The 20,882-nt window shown below is 46.1% G+C and overlaps 1 protein-coding gene across 1 annotated transcript in view; it reads left to right on the forward strand.

The window, feature by feature from the left end:
• LOC119450125 (LIM/homeobox protein Lhx9) overlaps window positions 1-999 on the forward strand; it is a 104,722-nt gene extending 103,723 nt beyond the window's left edge. The window contains exon 4 of the mRNA XM_037713492.2: window positions 172-999. Coding sequence (XP_037569420.1) covers window positions 172-652 — 481 coding nt within the window. The 3' untranslated portion in view covers window positions 653-999. The remainder of the gene's footprint in view (window positions 1-171) is intronic.
• Window positions 1,000-20,882: the final 19,883 nt, after the last annotated feature.

A 20,882-nucleotide genomic window follows, 5' to 3' on the forward strand; every position in this document is an offset into this window, starting at 1 on the left:
AACATCCTCCAACATGGGAAGCCTGCCGCACCACGAATGTAATTCTCTTTCCTCCCCACACATTTCCCCCTGTAAATGTTGCGTACAGTGCTCAGTATACAGCAGCAACAGCGACTGTGGTGCACGCCTATACCTACAGTCACTTATCAGTGCGCTAACCGCTCTCCGCAGGTTCTGCGTGGGCGACCGCTTCTACCTACACGAGAATCGCATTCTCTGCGAGTACGACTACGAGGAGCGAATGATCTTCGCTAACATGCCGTACTTTGGCGGCGCCGGTGGCGCCGGAGGGATGCCGGGTACTGCAGCCGGTGGACCGATGGGCCTCAACCACCACCACGGTCCGCCACCGCCCGGAGTCGCATCAGCCGCGGGGGGTAGCCTCGGGGGCCAGCCCAAGCGGTTGCCCGGACAGACACCGCCTGTGCCCGGACCCCCGATGGCTGGCTCCGGTGGACAGGGAGCGCCCTCTGGAAGCGCGGGAGCGCCGCCTCCGGGACCTCTCGCCAACGGCACGGCGGGTCACCACATGACGGACGGCGCGGACCATCTCTCGGGTGGCGTCCACACCGTGGGACACCCTTCGGCGCACCCTAGCGGTCCGTACGGGAACCAGCCACCCGGCACAGAGTCCATGCTCGAAGCCAAGTGAAACCAGACATTGGTGCCGTTGTCTCGCGGGGGTCCCTCAAGATATCGTCGCAACGACGAGCTGGGCTGGTGTAATGGAACGATTCCTTTACCGAAATTCTCTTTACTTCTTGTCATCCGCCGCCGTAACGGGCCCACGCGGAGGACAAAGTGTAGGCGAGTCGTTACTGGATTTCACTGACAAAGGGCCAAAAGGTTGCGTTTTGTAATAGGATAGAAGAAGGATCGTTGCATTATGCCAACTATGAATGAACGTTAATACTACGAGTTCTCACATCTGAAGAAGGGAGGGTCCGGGAATGAAACGGCCGCGTTAGCGTTAGTGTTTCTTTTGTGTTTTTTTTTATAGATTCCGTTGCACATCTTGTGTGAATGCGTGCAGTGTCTACAAACACTACCAGACTTTCGAAAGAAACAGACAAACAGAGAAAAAATATAAGTACGTCTGAATACCCGACGTGTCTCTAAAGAAACAAACATAAAACATGTGTCAGTGTCATGCGCTTTTACAGCCTTCATTTGGCAGAATCGACGTCCTCTGTTCGGAATCGCTGGACTAGTGTCGTGATGACTCCTCCAGCAGGATTCATACTTCGTGCTCTCATGCGCTAAACAAGCGAGAGAGAAACAGTAGTCACGTGTGCAACCACTCTTGCTTTGTTTTTGTTTTTTCACAGTCGTCAGCACATGAGTGAAATGGCGTAGATGCGTGTGTGTGTGTGTCTTCAGCACTTTCGCACCAGTAAACAGAATTACAAACGAGCAGCAAAGCATGTTTCTCTGCTCCACGTTTGTACAGTGTTAATTTGCTCACGCGAAATTGCGAAAGACATGGTAGTGCTCAAGTAACTGAAGCCTGAACCTGCGTCATGGTGAGTTCCCAAACTAGTGCCATTTTACTCTACATATCTGCGTGGACAACTCATTAGAGTTCCCTGAGCACGCAGGCCTGGAATAGGCTGCCAAAATGAAAGAAAAACAACATACTTTTAGCGTCTCGATGAGACTGGTTTCAACTTCTTTTTACCACTTCAACACCATTAGGTTCAGTTTTCTTTGCTTTGGATAACATTCTAACGCCAACAGACGAGGACAGAAGGGCACCTAGGTAGAAGGTGCCATGGTGTGCTCCGTCGTTTCTAAGTCTCCCTCCTGTCCCTGTCAGCTGGCGCTAAAATGTTATTCAAGTTCAAATACGAACACGCCCAACACACAGCAGTGCTACAGCTTGTTTGCTTTGTCGCTGTACCAATAAAGCTGATAAAGACCTTTGCTGTTGAGCAGGAAATGTGTTCTTCATACATGCGAAAAACTGTGCAATTTGGCAATTTGTCAAATACTACGTTAAGAAACAAGAGTGGCACAGGTGCTACCGATAGCGGAGGCCTGCAGCCTTTCGCGTTATGCTTAATGTGGAAAAAAAATTCTGATGCTGGAGGTTCGCTGCTTTACTCGCAATTTTCTTAATCAGGTGCCAGTACGTTTCACCATTCTCACCAACAATTTCCGTGCTTTACCAGTGCGTTTTCAGTGCATGTTATCTGTGGCATCACTAGCAAAACAAAACAAAAAAAAGCTAATTCTTTTGGGCCATGCCAGTTCTCTTTTCGTGCGTTCGTTGCAAGACAGAGTATACTGTTTCTTTTTTGTCGGATACAGTGTTCTGTTAAGGTAATCTACTGAGTGAACTTCATGTCCGCGCATTTTTACCAGAAAAGCTCTGCAGTAATTTTTGTACTTGTTTTTTTCTTCCATTTGTGTCATTCACTCAGAAAATATTAATTCTTGAGTGATAAGAAGCCCTATTCATACCTATGTTATGCAAACTGCTTTGTTTCTATGAATCTTCAAAGCCATAAAATGCTATTTCGCGAATGCTACAGTATTCAGAGCTATGTTGCGCAAACTCCTCTCTTTGCATAAATCTCCAAAGCCATAAAATGCTATTTGGCGAATACTGTTCCTAAATCGGCATTCGTGCAGTGGAGAGGGACAACTTGAGCATAATCTATATGACGCCGCCTCGGTGATCATGGATGCAAAAAATAAAACTTGCTGGGAGCGACCACAGCCATAAAATTCTAGATTAATTTTCGAACATGCATTCGGTTCGGCTTTTATTTCGATGTGCTCAGACATCTCTCATTCCTCTTGTGGTTTCATGTCAAAATATGAACAGTGCAGTGTAAGTGCTTGTGTAAAGTAAGGTTACCAAATTTTTTCAACTTCTCAGATTCAGTGTATCTGCTTCGAAATTGTGCTTGTTTTTTTCATAGACCGTACCTAATTCGTGAACGTGTTTTAGCAGCAACATTAAGATATGGGCTAAGATTATTTAAGTGATTTTATAACTTCTTAATACAGTCTGCTTTCACTCAGGGCTTTCGCCCACATTACACAAGATATCTTGCATTTCTTTCACAGTTCATCAAAAACAAGTACGTTTTTCTATATTTCATTTGCAAGTGTTTCAAGAACTCTGAGTTTTCAGAATTCACTAGAAGTTGCAGGTTTTGAAAGACAATCCGGTGGCAATTTTTGGATTTGAAAAACTGAGAAAGTGAGGCCTAATTTTTTTTATGAAGAGAAAATTCCTCCCAGAAGATTTGCTGAAGAGCAATATTTAGGTTAGAATTTTTTGCCGAGAGTGCTTTTTCTTTGAATAAATTAAATATTACATACGTCCCACAGCATTGTTTAGAGGTACTTATCGGATATGTTGCCGAAATGGTGTGTGTAAATGAAAACTAAAAAAATATTCCTGTCTGTGTAGAATATAAGCTAATCAGGTTGAAAAGCGAAGTGGAAGATCATGTGCTACCATCATTCAATGAGAGCTACGCTATGCATTTATGGCAGGTACCTTGCAGTGCGCTCGTTATAAACAGTCTAGACAACGCCCATCTTCCGGTTATTTGTGGCACCATGACATCTTCAATCACACCCGAGCAGATGACCGCTGGTCAATTCCGGAGGCCAACTCAATGTTTCGTTACAGTATTCAAGAAGTCGTCCACGCTCGCAACGAGTTCTGTCCATCGCTAAGATGGGGTGCAGTAGCCAGTTCTTTTCTTACATAACGACAAGACCAGCGCAAGCATAGCGAGAACAAGTATGATGAGATCTGGACGCACAATAGCAGCGCATCCTCTGCGTCATCTTCTTGACGTTTTTAAACAAAAAAAGCAATCTCTGCATTTAGACGTTCTAGTAAACTGGAGACACTAGCTTGTTCTCTCATTTTTTTTTTCAGCGCACTGGGCATTGGCAGCCCCCGAAATAGCAAAACGATTTCATTTACATTCCATTCCCTTTGCACTGTTGACCATTGACCCGAGCGCATGGCGGGTACATTTTCATCAAGGTTGACTGGTCCTCGGTTCGGTAGATGATAAAAATGGAATAGAATAGGGCGAAAGGAATCGTTACGTTATAACAGCCTACAAGGTTGCTGTGTGTAAAGTCTGCTAGCTGGGAACAGAAAAAAAAATTTGAACACCGAGTAATTTCTGCCCAAGGGTTCGGTATAGCTTTTGTTCACCCCCCCCCCCCCCCCCCCCAATGTTGCCATAACCACCGGTGAATCACTCAGTTGAGCATGTAAATAGGCGATAGACATGCGTTATGCCCATTTTTTTTTTTTGGCACTACTGCTGCATTCTACAAATACCGCCGAAACCATTGTTTTTTCTCACTTGTATTGTCGGTGTACAACTTCGCCCTCCGAGGGAAATTGTTTCCTGTACGTTTCACTTGTCATTTAATGCTAGTTCCTCACTAAAATTTTGTTTTGCCCTTCGCGGTACGTTCAGCTAGTCAAACGAGCACTCGCAGAAATACGCAGCAAATGCTACCATGCCTTGAAAAAAAAAAAGCCACGGTAAGCAACACAAATCAAACGTACTTCCGCGTGGTTCCACTGTAATTAAGCTCACCTCTGTAATATAAGAACAGAATGTCGCTAGACCAATAAATATACTCGTTTCACAAAAGCTGACTGCAAGTGTCCTGTGTGTTCTTTCTTTTTCTTCTTGTGGTAAATGTTACTTTTGTCGCCATCTTTTGTGTAGAAGATCCGCGTGAATACCGGCTTTTCACGCGATAGGACAGGTGGCCGTAAGTCAATACTTGTCCATTAGCGCAACCTTATACGCGACGGTATACTGTCGTCTCATCTTAGAGGCATTGTCTTTTTATAACAGAAGTTCTTTGCTTCGAAAAGAAGGCGAGTCGGCTAATTACAGCCTCGTCCATGTCCGGGCGTGGGGATGAAAAAATAGGGCCCCTATTACAGAACGGTGTTGTTTTACGAAGCATCGTTAGAACTAATATTCTGGCGTGGAGGCCTACACAATAACTCAGGATCATGGACGATATTAGCTGGATACTAACGCAACACAATTATCTATTTTTTTAGGTTTGGCTTAATCATATTGCTATTATATTAGTCTGGTATTATCACAAATAGAAGCAGTGACGATACGGTGAATGACCGTCACCGACAAAGGTGGAAACAATATACGCGTTATCATACGTTCGAGAGCAAGGCTATTTCCAAAAATATTGAATGACTACAATTAGCATCAGTACTACGTGCTTTTCTTACGTTCGCATTGCAAGCACCAGTAAAGCACAACGCTTGGCCGGTTAACACATGTTTCTAAAATGAGGCCGCACTGAAAAAAAAAAAAAAACGCTTGAATATTTTTTTCTAACCAATTCCAGCCCCTTTTATTTAACACAGCAGAATTTACCAGCCTATAATGAAAACTCTTCAACATCATGATCTGGCATAGCAAGCCGGTGTTGCCGTAATCACACATTACGTTTCAAGGAGCGCAGACCTGTCATCACTGTCGTTTGGTGCTTGGCTGCCCAAAGAGCGCGCACCAAAATAGGATGTGGGCTTCTATCATGCTTTGCTCTCCTACCCGAACGGATGAAGAACGCCTACATCCCCCTGCATCTTCTCGGGTGAGAAAAAAAACATCTAGCGTAGCTTGCACTGGAGGCGTAATGCTAAAGAGACAGCGGAGCTAATGGGCACCTAGCTAGTCCTGCCTTTTGGGCTAAGCTAAGCGCTACCAAGTCATACCCAGCATTTTCGGCAATTTATTGATTATTGATCGATTATCGATTAGCTATTGATTGGCTGTCGCAAGATATTGGCTATGTATTTGGGTTATCTAAGAAGTCATCCCCAGCATTTTCCGGAATTTATTGATTATTGATCGATTATAAGTTAGCTATTGATTGGCTATCGATGACTGACTAAGCTTAAGTAGGCCCGACTATGCTTAGCTAGACTTAGCCAGGCTCAGCTTCGCTAGTTCACAGGGGTATGTGCCATTGCGCTTGGACCCTTTCTGCACTACCGCCAGGATCGGCCCACATTTTTTTGTGGACGACTAACGGAATAACGGCCCGGCTTTAACAGCTCCGCTGTTAAACGCTGCGACCAGTCGGCGCGACATGTGCCTTCTGTCCTCACCCAGGTGCTCCCGCAGATATGCCGCACCTCTTGTGGAATTGTGCGCTCATCTAGGCGCCACTGCCTGTCAAAAGTGGTACTACACCCTAGCCGCCTACTAGACCACCACCTGTCGTAATCAACAGCAACAGGCGGAGCGTAGATTCTTGTTGGACTTCATTGAACGCAACCAATTTTACATCTGCATAAAGCTTGCTTGCTTCCCAATTTCCATGCCGTAGGGTAAACTTTCGAATTAAAATAAATGTATCCGTCTCCCTTGAGCCTTTTCCCCCGTGTGCTTCCTCTTTTTCAAACACGAACGCAAATGTTAATAATTCCCGTGTGACTGATTACATTGGCGGATGTCTTCTTATAACCAATCTTTCTTTTTACCGACCGTTGGCCGCTGCTGCCTGGCCGATTGTACAACAACTTGGGTCGCTAAGTGCGTGCAACTGGGCATCTACCGCTGGTTGTTTGTTTGAAAAGCAACCTTTGCCATTAGGTATGTGGGTCTGGAAATGTGAACATTACTTGCCAAGAAAATAATCCCTCAGAATGAGTGTGTGTCACTTGGTAGGTGCCCGAACATACATAGTTTATGGTGGGGTAAGTAAAAAAGTTGTCGCAGTTTCACCCGAAAGGCGAAGCATCAATTGCGATAGCAACTTAGGAGAGAGCTATACGGAGTAAGGATAGTAGTTTTATCCGCTGTACAAACTTGGACATGCCGCAGCACCGGCAACACACAGCACTGTTGTCGACGCCGTCGGCGTTTTGCCCGCGTTCGCACAAAATGCGTGCGGCGTTGGTGACTGTTGCCGGAGCCTCTGATATAAATAGGCACTTGGCGCCGCAGCTAAACGTCGCCTGCCTTCCCTGCCCCCCCCCCCCCCACGGTCTTTCGTGCGTCAGAAGAAGGCGCGTTTGCTCTACATATATGGTGATTGTAGAGGAGGAAAGAGACGCCTACTTCTGCAGCCCTTGGCGCTGAGCCGTGCTCCCTCAAGGGCTGCAGAAGATAGCGCCAACCTTTCCCTTTCCCTCAAGAACCACTTATCATCGCGCGGCGACGATTTCATCTCCATTGACGTCATACGGAACCTCACGGGGACGGCGACGGCGACGGCAACGGCGACGGCGACGGCAACGGCGACGGCGACGCCAACGGCAGAAATCTGCTTTGGAGTGTCCATATAATTGCTATCGCAATAAAAATAAAAAAAGAAGAGGTGAAATACCCCTGCACATGTCACTATGGATAACGGGCTTAGCCAAGCAGAACAAGAGGCTACAACAAACAACAGCAGCAGCAACAACAGTCGGCTACAAGAAATTGTAGTCAGCTACGCATAAATAAAAAGTCGGTCAAAGAAGCCGCCGGTGTGTGGAGAAAAAAAGTTTAGTGAATAAAATTGGATCATAGCGGGCATTGACCCAGGAACGTTGAGATACATAGAAGTGAAGAAGTAGAAGTGAAGACGTTTCAGTTAAGATAAACGGAAGCTTCTCTTATAACCGATTTCCATATAGGCATGGATACTTTCTCTCCTCTTGCTTTTATTTTCGCTTTTGTTATGTTTTCAACCGTGTTAATATGGGTGCATACGCCAAAACCTGGTCACTGTGCAGTCGTGGGTACAAGTATCGTTCGAGAGAAAACGAAGAAAGCAGCACGCGCATAAAAAAAAAAAGAAACGCGTGAGGAACCATTTGAGGTCACAGCAACTACTGCTACTGCAACAACGACATGCTGAAGGTGCACCAGCTTTTACGTGGAACCTTTAGAGGTGTAGAAAAAACTGCTGTGAAGAGCTGGGCCGTCAAACCTCAATTTACCCGCCGAGGTGGCTCAGTTAGCTAAGGCGTTGTGCTGCTGCGCACGAGCTCGCGGGATCAAATCCCGGCCGCCGCGGCCACATTTTGATGGAGGCGAAATGCAAAAACGCCCGTGTGCTTGCATTGTAGTGCTCGTTAAAGAACCCCAGGTGGTCAAAATTAATCCGGAGCTCTCCACTATGGCGTGCCTCATAATCAGAACTGGTTTTGGCACGTAAAACCGCAGAAAGAAGAAACCTCAATTTACGGAAACCAGATTTTTTTTGGTATATCTGGTTTGACGAACTGCTTTCGATGCCCTGACACAGATGCCTAACACGTCATAAACCTGGAACCAACGAAGTGAATAAAACATCTCACCCACTTAGCAAACTTGAGTAGAGGGAGGAGGGGGGGGGGGGGGCAATAAAGGAAAGTACGGAGAAAATATGGGAATGCTTGGTTTCAGCTCAGGCGCTGAACAAACAATGCAGCTATTGAATTCTGGAGTTTTACCTGTCAGAACCACGATGTGGTTATCAGGCACGCCGTAGTATGGAACTCGGGCTTAATTTTGACCACCTAACGTGCACCTAAGTCCAAGAACAAGAGCGTGTTTGCATTTCTCCCCTATTGTTGCTGTCGCGGCCATGCTCCAACCCGCGACCTCGAGCTTAGCAGCGCAACGTAATAGCCACTAAGCTAACGCGCTAGGTCAGGCACTGGATGCTATTGACCGAAGAACACGGTAGACGGGCTTGCTGACTGTGATAAGTACGATAAGTGCGTACTCTGGCAAAGATTACGTATGTTGATATTTGTGGCTATAAAATAAGTATAATGTTGTTTTTTTACATGAGTATTTCAAGTACTGCCAACTGAAAGATGTTGTCGACGTAACTAATTCATTCTCGAGTGCCATGGACCTTGTTAAATCGACGTTTAACTGTATGCGAGAAGAAAGATCACCTATGCTGGAATGCTGTCGGTGGCATATCTTTGCTTTAACAGCACAATCACTCGAACAACTTCCAAAACTTGTGCAATCACTCTCACCCGGAAACGCATCGCTCATCACGAAAGTGTCCGCAGCGTACTTTTCCAGCCACGTTCTAGAGAAATTTGCTTGATATTGAGAAAGGAAACTTGCTACTCGTTACTACAGTTGACATTTTATACGAATTAAGATGTGCTCCTGCACACGTTATTCGTGTAGAATTCGTATAGAATTCTAGACTCAGAGTACATCGACATCCATCTTTCAGAGTGGGCTTAATAACCAGAAAAAATATGCATAGGGGGTGAAGGGTGAAACTTCAAATTTCTCACATCGCGACATTTGCCAGAAAGCTGTATTGCTCTTCTTTTGTTTTCTTTTTCCTGCAAAGCGACATGCGCATTACGTTCGGGCGCTGCAACTGCACTTCCCTTACTGTTTGCTTTGACGTGCTCCCCTGCTGCAAGCTCTTCCCGGGAAGCGGCATGAACGAGCAAAGCCCGGCGACTGTTTGCGCAAAAGATACCCATTTTTCAAATCAGGCATTAATTTAAACGTCGTTTCGTTCCGAGAGAATTCAAAACGCTTTTACGGAGCCACGAGCCAAATTAGTTTCGGGCGGAATGAACAGGCGAGCCTCGCCGCTTTTCGCTGCAGACGAAGATATTGGGACCAAAAAGGCACGCAGGCAAAAAAGAAAATAAATAACAGAAAAATAAATGAACCGGGATTGGTTGAATTAAAAGGGGGGGGGGGGGGGGGAGGAATCAGTGCGGATAACAAACGCTCTTCTCTTTAAACCGAAAAAGGAGGAGGCACCGAAAAGACGGCGGCGCAAAGTGAAGCCGTCATAGGCACGAGTGCTCTTTGCATGGCAATCGGACAAAGGAAATAAAGTGAGCAGACGATGCCGCGGAGTGATCGAAAAACAGGGGAAAAAACACAGCGCTAGTCTCTAGAAAGCAGAAGTACTAGAAAAGCAAACGCATTCGCGTCTCTATAGGGAGTGTGTTAAAAACCCGAAGTACGACGGGGGACGACGCCAAGTTGATGTCTTTCTAAAACGGGGCTTGATAGAAAATTACTGTCTCCACCTACCTATTTTTTACTTTTCTTGGGGTCATTGTTGCGCGAATTTCCTTTCTTGTATATTCGTCCGGCGCTTTTAACTTCGCCTTCTCCGTTCTCTTGTCTCTCATCCAGCCCTCTGCCTCCTTTCCCATCTTCTTGTTCCACCCTTGGCGATAGCCAGAAAGAATCTTGTGCTCTCTGTTTGTGTACTCACGAATCCTCTCGCGTTTTAATGCGGCGTGCTGGGCGGCGCGACGACTTCGCTTTGTCCTCGAGCGCGCGCTCTTGCCAGCTTTGTAATGCGATTGGAATAATAAATCCGGGGAATTGGGACCATGCGTCAAACGACTGGGTAAGGAGGACCCACTATTTCTGCTTCTCTTCTTCACTCTCTCTCTCTCTCCCTCGTTTCTGTCCTGCATTACCGTTCGTTTTATAGTCAACTGTCCTTGCTATTCTTCCATGTCTTATTACAACTGATTTCCCCATTTGCCTCCTCTGCTTCCTTTTTTTTTAATTTCCTACAATTTTTTTTCTATCCTCTTTAGTCGCTAATATTCATTTGCAGCTCCGAGTTAGTGCTCGGTCGGAGACAGTTATTAATGGCGGGGAAGCATGGTCCACGTTTTTTTTTTTTTTTGTCTTTTTTTTTTTGTGCCCGTCGGCCTGTCTCTGTTAAGCAGAAACAGTGCGAACGGAGGCGTGCTTTATTAAACTCGAGATGTTTCTCCCTCCTTTACGGCGTGCGCGATTCGAGAGCAGAAGAAAGCCTTTTATTTTTGTAACCAATGAGCAATTTCTCCGGAAAGATCGCGACGCGCTGATAGTGCTTTTACGTTCGCTAGAAGCTCTTCATCTTAAACGTGCTACAACAAAGGAAGAAAGAGAGAGGGAGAGAGAGAAAGAGAGCAACGGCTCTTCATGAAGAAAAACTACAATCCTCTGTGAATACGTTTTCCTCTTCTTCTTTTTTCAGTTTTTTTTTTTCTACGCGCGCTTGGATATATGTGTGCTTATGCGAAGGGAATGAAATCTTGCTCGGTGTCAGTAATAGAATATTAAATAAAGTGCGGGGATTGAGAAAATGGAAGAGATTATGCGGTCTGTCCTTGTCGGGGTATACTATGTAAATATGGGCCGCATTAAGGGCGAAATCCGCGGCAAATTCGTTATTGCCAACTTTATTGTATAAACACTGGCTCGGCGGCGGAGGTTATTAATGGGACGCCCTAGGAAAACAATCGCCAAAAAGGAGAAGCGGACCGCTCTGCGCGAGATCTGTCCAATGAAAGATTTGCCTGGATTAAACTTTACTGCGCAGTTGAGCTACATTTCGAGAGGCGTCTCCACAATGCAACATACTCGCAGCGTTACATTGTTCGGTGCTATTTGTTTCTGTTGGTTTCGTTTACGTTGACGTTGCAGTATTTCTGGTCTTTTAAGTTTGTCACGGCGGCAAATATGCGTACGTAATAAGCTTAGTTCCCTGTGACGGGTAATGTGGATTCAGTGGGAACCTCCACATTCATTTCTGAGATATTAGTGAAAAAGCTATTGTCTTATTAGAGAAAACCACGTCTGTTGAGCATAATATTTGCCACTTTATCGTTAGCGGCTTTTCTCTTAAGCTTTTTCTTCGTGCGACATTCCTTTCTTGTTCGTTTCAAAGGTCGTTTTTATATACTGTCATTTTTTTTCTTTGTCCTGTGGCTGGCGCAGCATAGCCTTAGTTACAACAATGCTCTCAATGGTTTGAAGAAAACTACCAGAATAATTTGTTGTCATGTAATTAATGGTGTTGGTCACGGTTTCCACGGTGTACCCTTGGCACGTAAAGGACAGAGGGAGAGTATAAATAAAAAAAAGGCAGAGAAGTTAACCGGAGTAACCATCAGGTTGGCTACCCTTCAGTGAGTGGAAGACCCAAAATGGTAGAAAAAAAAAGGACAAAGATGCGGAGGTATGAAAAGGGTCTATCAGCACAAGCACGAGGAAGCCAATTAGTCTTTGAGGCAGTCCCGATGATTAAAATCACTTACACACATGCACACCAATGCTTTTAAATCAATTCGGACTGACGTGGGCTGGGGCCAAAACTAGTACGTGGCAGGGTGCTTGGTGCCTGGGGGCAGAAAATGGAAAATAAATTAAAGAACAACACTTTCTACGCATTGTTCGCCGACGTCATAATACTGCTCCACCAATTTACAACTGCAAGTACAACGAGATCAAAGCGAATTAGTCACCACGCTTACCCGAGGCTTCGTCTGCACAAGAAATTTTGGCCGTTTGAAAGAAACCAAGTGTCGTATGTTTAAAGTTCACAAACTGGTTGAACCATACATATTGCTTGGCATGCGACCGCATGTAACTATACAGTAATGCAAGCACATAGTGATATAATATTTGTGATCCAAAATATGGAGAAAGTACATATAGTTAAGCTGCTGCCCACCAGCTGATCGTCGTGGCGTTGAAGTAACCCCTTGGATGTCTATGCAGAACGGTCTACGCGCAAAAGTTTGTCATCTAGCAGAACCATATCCGTCGCCCGCCGAAGGTATGACAACCCTACACTCGAAACACGAAGCAACGCGCTTAAACTGCATGGCGCGAGCGACCCCGCGCTCGCTTGTTAGTTTAACACCGGAGACAGGGAAGAGCTCAGGGATCGTTCCCGAACTATAGCCCGCTCGGCTCGCGCACAACTCGCAATCCGTCCTGTCTCCAAAACTAAATTATTACCAACAGCCGCCGCACGGCGTCGCTTTCTGCGACGGCTGCGCTCTCGCTGAAGAGGAATCACTGTTTGCTCAGACAAAGCGAGCGTCCGAGCGCAAATGGGATTAGCGCGAAAGCGCGCCCTGTTCATTTGAATAAATTTTACAACACGTGCGTGCGCGCGCGCGCTCTCGCAACTGCCGACCAGTCATTCGACCGGGGCTTGCGCGGAGCAAGTTTTCTTTCGGCTTCCCCCAACAGTGCTCGGCACGCGGGACAAAACTTGGCGCGCCACGCCCTCTTCTGCGACCGGTGTTGATTACGACCGCTGCAGACACGTGAGCCAGCCGCGAACCATAGTCGCGGATAGCAGTTGACTCAAGCGTCATGCATCATGGGGGAGCGACATCCCGTACTACCTCTTTCGGGCCCTCCACCTTCCCCCTCATTTCATTATTCCTTTTAGCTCATTCTCTCTTTTTTCCCCGCCTAAAGGCTCTGCGTTACGAGCACTCTGCGTCCACGGTTGCGATTCCAGCAGGCTTAAAATACTGCGGTCGGGGGCATCGTTCATGTTTCCAGAGCGTGAATGTCTACCGCCCCACAGGAAGCATCTCTTCACTTCATAATCTCAATATCCTCCTGCACCGTGGTCTATGCGAGTAGCGTCTACTATGAGCAACTGCTGTTTCCTCCTCCTTCCTTTGTGCCAATAATGAAGTCATGTCTGCCACAATTCTCAAAATGGGCTCCCGTCTCCGTAACTACTGGCTTTATGCTTAGTTCTCGTGAAGCTATGCAAATCGCGGGCATTGTTCTTGCTGGCTTGGTATGTACAAGAACGCTGACTGCGCATTGGCACCGAAGTCGTGAGTGAGGTAACGAATATTTTACCGCAGATTTATTTATTCTCAACATTAACAATTTACGTCTAAGAGTAATTAAATACAACCCCCTTGCCAGTGAAGTGCACATTGCAAACTCGAAGTATAATGTCGTGAACGGATTGAATTGAATTCTGGGGTTTGCGTGCCAAAACCAAGATTTAATTATGAGGCACGCCGTATAGGGGGACTCCGGATAAATTTTGCCCACCGGGGTATCTTTAATGTGCCCCTAATGCACGGGACATGGGTGTTCTTGCACTTCGTTCCATCGAAATGCGGCCGCCGAGGCCGGGATCCCATAGTGCGACCTCGGGCTTAGCAGCGCTACACCATAGCCGGTAAGCCACCGCGGCTGGTCGTAAACGGGTTCATAAAGCTGAATCGTTGAGCGTCTTCGAGTCGCTCTTTATACAGTAAACAGGTTAATAAAGCTCAATGTATAAATACCGACTCGAAGACGCTCAACGATAAATTCCTGGCCAGCAATAAACCGCACTAAACAACCGATGTGGCATATATAGTATGGTGGGGTTAAAAATAAAAAGAAAGTAAGCCAAATTACCCCAGCCCGCGCCACTAGGTATAATGGCCTTAACAGATGCGACAACCGGAAATGTTCTTTTTTGCTGTACAGCAAAATATGATGTTATTGTATGCATCCACAGCACACATTTGTTGCCGCGCCCTTTAGCTTTGAAGCTGCAACATCCGTCTGTTAAAACATAATTGCCATGTCTCACCTACTGCAGCATTCTTCCGAGACTAAGTCTGAGGAACTTTGTGCTTTAAATCGACTCGTCGGAATCAAATGTTCCGCCCCTTTTCTTCAAGTGGATGGGCCGCGTCCAGTTTTCGTGTGCCTGGCTCAAAAAGTTGCCCGGTCCTTTCAAAAAGTTACCAAATCCCAGAATTGATTTGATAACAATACTTGCCACCCGACCCTGGTACGAGGCTCACTCAAGTCGTCTGGTGCTCTCAAGCTCGAGATAACGATATCGAAGAAGACTCACAGCCCAAATTAATATTACGGACTTTGGAGGAGTAAAACCCTTGCCGTGGGCCTCTGTACGCAGCTCTAAGCCAAGTTCTGTGAGGCGTTCAGTTCTTTTAAATATTTGGACGTGTGCGCGCATGTTGTTTCCGTGCGCGAAAGATGACATGTACTCACGAGCACGTGGTTTGGCGACACTAGAGTATAACTTCGCTATACTTCATATCATTAGATGGGACCAAAAAAGTCGGCTGGAGTTAGCTTGGCAGATTGAAATACGATCGCTGGTGCCGTGGAAACAATTCACAATCGAGCAGTGGGAGCGTCGGGGTGAGTTGGCCAAGCTCACCTCCAAGGGGTAGACCGATTCACTCGATCTGCTAGGCGAACCGCGTGTCAGTGCGGTTGGGTTGGTTTCGGTCAGCCCGACTCATTAGAATACCAGCTCACGCCGAGTTCACATAAGCCAAGCGTTACCGCCACCGTGGCAATGACGAATTCATCAGGAACCTCTGAGCTTCTTTCGACAAGCTCACTTTCGCATATATAGAGAAACAGCAGAAGCCAGAAGCTCGAAAGCGCTTTAGCAAAAGAGTCACGCGAGCTGCGGCAGTGGCGCTCAGCCCGGCCCGAACCCCCGCAGAAGCACATCGAGAAATATTCTAGGTACTTCGGATCGCCCAAAGAACGCTGTTAGGCAAACGCGTTGCAGGAGTTTAGAAGCTGCAACGGCTATTACTTCTCAGACACCTCATAACTACCCCTCATAACTACCTAAGTACTTGCGTCCTCAATAATATATATATACCAGTGACCCGCAAGGATTTTCCGTGCTGAAAACGGTCTTTAGTGCAGCCGGTTTTATAATGTCCGGAGTGGCCCGCACTGGACGTCCTACCGGGGACAAGTGCAGAACAGGTGCTGAATAAGCACACATTGAAAGATAGGAACGGCCTGTGCAGTAGCCAAAATTTTCAGAAACTGCTAGGGTATCTGGTTAGCAATTTTCAAAAGAAGTTTCTTTGTGGATGCTTGTCTTTTTATCGATGTCATAAAAAATGAGTTGTTGTCGCGTGAATACGGCACCGGCTACTTCTTGTGTCATGGACAGGCAGTGTTTTACACAAGTACACTTTGCACTTAAGCACATAGTGTGGGAATAAGAACGACGTTGTAGCTTCTAATACGTACACAACGATACTGAAATGTAACCGTCAAAACAACATAAAGAAACGTTCTAACAGAAACAACTGTGTGAACAAAAAATAAGAAAATGATATAATTCGTTTCGAAACTTTGTTACAACACAACACAAAAGCGGAAATGCATGTACATAACTCTATAGGATCCTGCACTACGAAAGTACCTGCAAAAAAAAAAAAGCGTTTTGATCATATAAGTGTTTTTGTTTTCTTATTTCTTCCTGCGGGTGCTTTATTTCATTTGTCGGTGTAGGCATAAATGCAGTACTTGCCAGAGCTAATGAACATATATAGTAGCACAGCTGCTAACAGTAGTGAAAGATGAAAATCGTGTCCTTAAAGAGACACCTTTGAGAGAACAAAAAGAAAGCCCGCGACCTATATGCCCAGGTGCGCACGGTCTGTTCACTTAGTCTCAGCGATGAGCGTACGAGATCGAGACCCCGTACGGGTTTGGGTAAACGAGGCAGCTACAGCAGGTCGTATAGTACGTATTTGTTCCGAGAACGCCGTTGTTTCAGCTGCTGCTGCTACTGCCGCTTTCGGCAGAGCGCATGCTGGCTGCAGCACCTCTCGGAGACGCCAAGACAAAAGCAAGGAACAAAAGGCGGGTGGTGAACGGGGTGGGCCGTCGGCGTCAACGAAATTGCGTCGCATTGAGACAACACAATGACCTCGGGGTGGCAGCTTACGCGCTGGGCACGGGGCGCCCACCCCCCACCCCATGCCTCCTCGTGCGCAGGCAGCGCCGCTCGCGATCCCTGGCCTTAATTATTTGCCTTTGTGATCCGGCGTACAACTGATCCGGTCGCTTTCTATACCGCACCCAGGAACAGACTACGAGCCCCAAGATGCAAGATGGCCGCCGCGCATAGCCGCGCCCACGCTTCCTGCAGACGGTGCTTGTGATGGCTGAGGGAGCACTGCGTACTGCACTTGCTTTCCTCATCCTGTCGAAACGACGTGTAGGCTTGCCGAGGGGCCAATGCAAACGTGTAGCGATGTTGTCAGTGCTTGCCGGAATCTTGAATTCTAGGAAGTTGTAACAAGAGTGTAGAGCTAATCAGCTTCAGAGAGCACAATTCACGTGCATGCAATATATTTTCTTTCTCATTTTGCTTTCTTCTTTTTTTCGAAATTGATTTTCTCAGAACGGTGTTAAGCATACGTGGCAATTTTTATTTCAGCCCCAAATAAAGATGATAACCTGACGTTGCTAACAAAATAAATCAGTAAAGCATGATTGACTAAAATCAGGGGATGTAAGGAACTCAACCTTTTGTTACAACAGCAGCGAAGAAGATGATAAAAAAATAAATAATAGTTGCGCATCGGGAATGTCACTCTTCACGAGATCGGCGGTCGTGCTTCAGGCGAACCGGCTGGTTTTTTTTGGCTGGTGTTCCGTTGCCAAAAATAAATCGCTCTACGACACAACCATGATTATCAGTAACTCGTGGTATTTTAGAGTATAGGATGCAATTAAGATATACAATGAAAGAAAGCAGTTTTCGGATTTCGATCCTAATTTAATGTGAGAGGAGGAATTTCGAATATTCATATCAAAAACTATATTTTGGAGTCGCCCAATGGAAGACCGAAAGCAAATGAAACATACAATGGCAGGATATCGATGCGATGTAAAGGCGTGTAGTTATTCTAAGGATATGTCTGAGGTGCCTTCATATGTTGCTCATTACTCGACTAGCAAAGAAACAACTAACAAAGAAAAGAAAAGCTTCTGGTGTCGACGTCAGACCAGGACCCTGATGCAGACTGCGCGTTCAAGGCTATGAAATAATCATTGACGTTGAACAACACAAGTATAATAATATGCTGCCCGTGAGAATCTACGTCCATATCGTGTTTCTCAAGACGTATTGCCAGCCTTGCCGATGCGATCAAACTATAGCGCACATCCTGCGCCACTGTCGAGCCTTAGACTCTTAAAGATATACCCTACGCATAGCCGCTTGGACGGCGGATCGTTCTCGGAAGCAAATATCCTGGGACCTCGACCGCAGACCACCGAAGCACTAATGCGCTTCTTTAAGGCAACTGGACTAGGCGGGCACTTATGACAAGTATATGTGCGTAAACCATCTTACGCGGGTGTGCGCACACCGGCTCGCCTTCTCACCTTCATATGTTTATTTCCCCCTTTCTCCTTCCCCACGTGCAGGGCAGCCAAGCGAGCGCGACAATGATGAACATCCATGCCTTTCATTCTCTCTCCTCCCTTTTTGACTATACGGTACTGAGGGGTTGACGCATGAAGTAGCTGTAGGGTCCAAGCCATAGCGCGCTGCGAAGCGTCCTGCGCGTACTCCTTCCGTAGGGCCATGACCTTATTTCGCGAGGTTAGTGGCGTTGAGTCAATTATATACCCAATGAAACGGCTCAGCTACATCGCTGCCACGCCCACACGCTTGGCTTCGTTCTCAGCACTTAGATATATAAACACGTGGATGCCCCTAGCAACCTTATTCCAGACAACAAGCAAGGACCTACCCGCCGCGCAGCCCACAGCAGCCCACAGCAGCCTACAGCAGCCTACAGCAGCCCACTGGGCGGTGCAAGAAATTTCACTGCTCTACGGTGGCCGACACGGAACATCCAGTGTTGACTCGGCTCATTTTACACAGAGGCTTTACGAGCCAACGTGTGAGTATACGGAGTGATCTAAGTTTTACGGAGTTTTAAGAAATTTGCGTGTTGCAGATAACATGATCCTATAGTCCTTCTCGCCAGCACCGACCGAGACATCCAGACAGGGGTCCTGGCACGAGCTGCAGGCGTCATCGAGAAGCACAGCCTGGCAGCCTATGCAGCTTAGCCTCACTTACCCCTCAGCCCTTCGATTAATAAAGCTGTTACTCACTCACTCCAATCCTTGAGCTGGACTATTCAGAGAGGCGGACATTACTTGCACGGGAAATCAAAACACAGATTCAACTAATTAACAAAAGTTGATTAATTAGCTTGTGAATTAATAACTTTACGGCACATATTGCAGTTTACGAATTGTAGCGGGTGAGCTTGCAATGCATGGTGTATCTAATTGGAATGAATTGCCAGAATGACACCAGTTTGGAGATATGCGTCATCCTACTCGCCATAAAAATGCATTGTTGTTCACTTACTTTTTTTACTAAAATGCTGTTTTATACATTAAAGCACAAAAATAACTGAAACGCCCATGTATTTTGTCCCACACTTTGGGAAATAATATCTCGAAAATGGTGTCATCGTTGACATTCATTCCAAATGAATAGGTCTTGCCAACTCGCCGGCTACAATTCGTGAATTGCAACTAGTGTCCGTAAAGTAATTTATTAATAATTTAATTAGTGAACTTTCATTAATTAGTTGAAAATGTGTTTCGGTTTCTTGTGATAGTCATGTCCGCCTCTTCGGATAATCCAGCTCAAGGAGAAGAATTATGCTATCTGCCCCAGGCAATTTCTAAAAATTCCTTAAAACTTCATAATGATCACCTCATATACTAGCTAACAATTGAAATGAAAGCGATCAAGAAAAAGAAAAAAAAAACTTGACTTGTGGCTTTCTCAAAATCAAATCTGTCTTAGCTCAACCTTTTTCCCGTTCTTGGAACGTTATATAACGACTAGTACAGTAAGATTTCTGTTTGTCAGACGAGTCGCGTGTGCGTCACATTGCTTGCAGATCGTGCTGCAAGAAAGGTGCGTAACTCGAGATAAATCATCATGATGGCTCAGTGTGTCACATAGGTATATACTCAATTCCAAGCGTTAAACTTTCTCTGTCTCCCTCTCTACGCAAAAACGTCTGCATATTTTCGAACAGAATGACCAACTGATAGACAACCTGCCGCACTTACTTCACCTTGTTTTTCGTTTAACATTGACCATGGTCCATCAGACATTGCCACCACGGGCTGTCCAACCAGTAAGTGACCGGTGTATGCTTGGATAAGGGCGTTGCACGGACTGGTGCCCAAAACCGTACAACTTTGGAGTTTTTCTATCCTTGCTTTAGCACAAGATCATGATGTGGCTGGTGCAGACCACTTCAATTACACTAATGACCGGAGGAGCAGCCTTTCTACGCGCAAGAAGAGCAAGTATCGCGCCCAAGAATCTTATTAGAGCAAACGAGAAACGCCCCGGCTAGTACTGCGGAGCGACTGCGACTCTAAAATGAGTCTTCACTGCCAATTTATCGATTGACGTAACATTCGGCGCACTCAGCGCCAAACGGGCCAGCGAAAGCCGCACAGAACGAATATTGCGCTGACAGGCTGACTTTTCTTCTTGTTTCATTTTTTTTTGCCCACTCGCAGAATTCATAAAGAGCTTAATTCTGGCGTACGAAATTGCTTAATAATCGCGCGCACAGCCTCCCCCGACTGAATTATGTTTTAATAAAAGCTTAGGGGGGGAAACGCGCGCCGGCTTTTTAAGGTATCCTCTTGCCGAAGCCCCAATTGAGGCGGAGCACTTCGTTTTTAATTAAGCGTTCACTACGAGGTTGCGGAGCCGAAGGAGATGTCGGGCCTATAGCGCTCACGGAAGCCGCTTTCTTGCTTTTAAAATCTACGGAGTCGAGATTGGACTGGTGCGTTCCTCTACAAGGTTCCGTCCCGTAGGCAAATTGTTCTTAACTGCTGTAATCCTCTGCCCATACAGACCACAATTTTGTCTTGTACATAAAACAATATATATATGTGATTCAGGATAAAGTTGACATTCTGTAGTTGTTGAAAAACGTTCAGTGTAGGGTCAGGAAGCGTTAACGGCGAATTTTACAGAAGTTATAACAAAAAAACAAGCAAGCCGGCCAATGAGATAAGCGCCAGGCTAAACAAAATTTTTGCACCCGCGCGAGGATGGCCGAGTGCCACGGGCCCACAGAAAGGCGTAAAGCCTTGCCTTCCTCTGATCTTTCAACTCGCGAAATTACCATATTGCGAATTCGTCTTCAAGTTTCCACGCGCTCAGCGAAAAACTGTGCCGCCATATAATATTCGACGATCAACGATTTTGCCTCCCGCCCGAACCCTAGCTCTCGGTGTTCTAGCTTTCCTTAT

Source organism: Dermacentor silvarum, chromosome 4 (assembly GCF_013339745.2).
Source record: "Dermacentor silvarum isolate Dsil-2018 chromosome 4, BIME_Dsil_1.4, whole genome shotgun sequence".
Taxonomy (NCBI): domain Eukaryota; kingdom Metazoa; phylum Arthropoda; class Arachnida; order Ixodida; family Ixodidae; genus Dermacentor; species Dermacentor silvarum.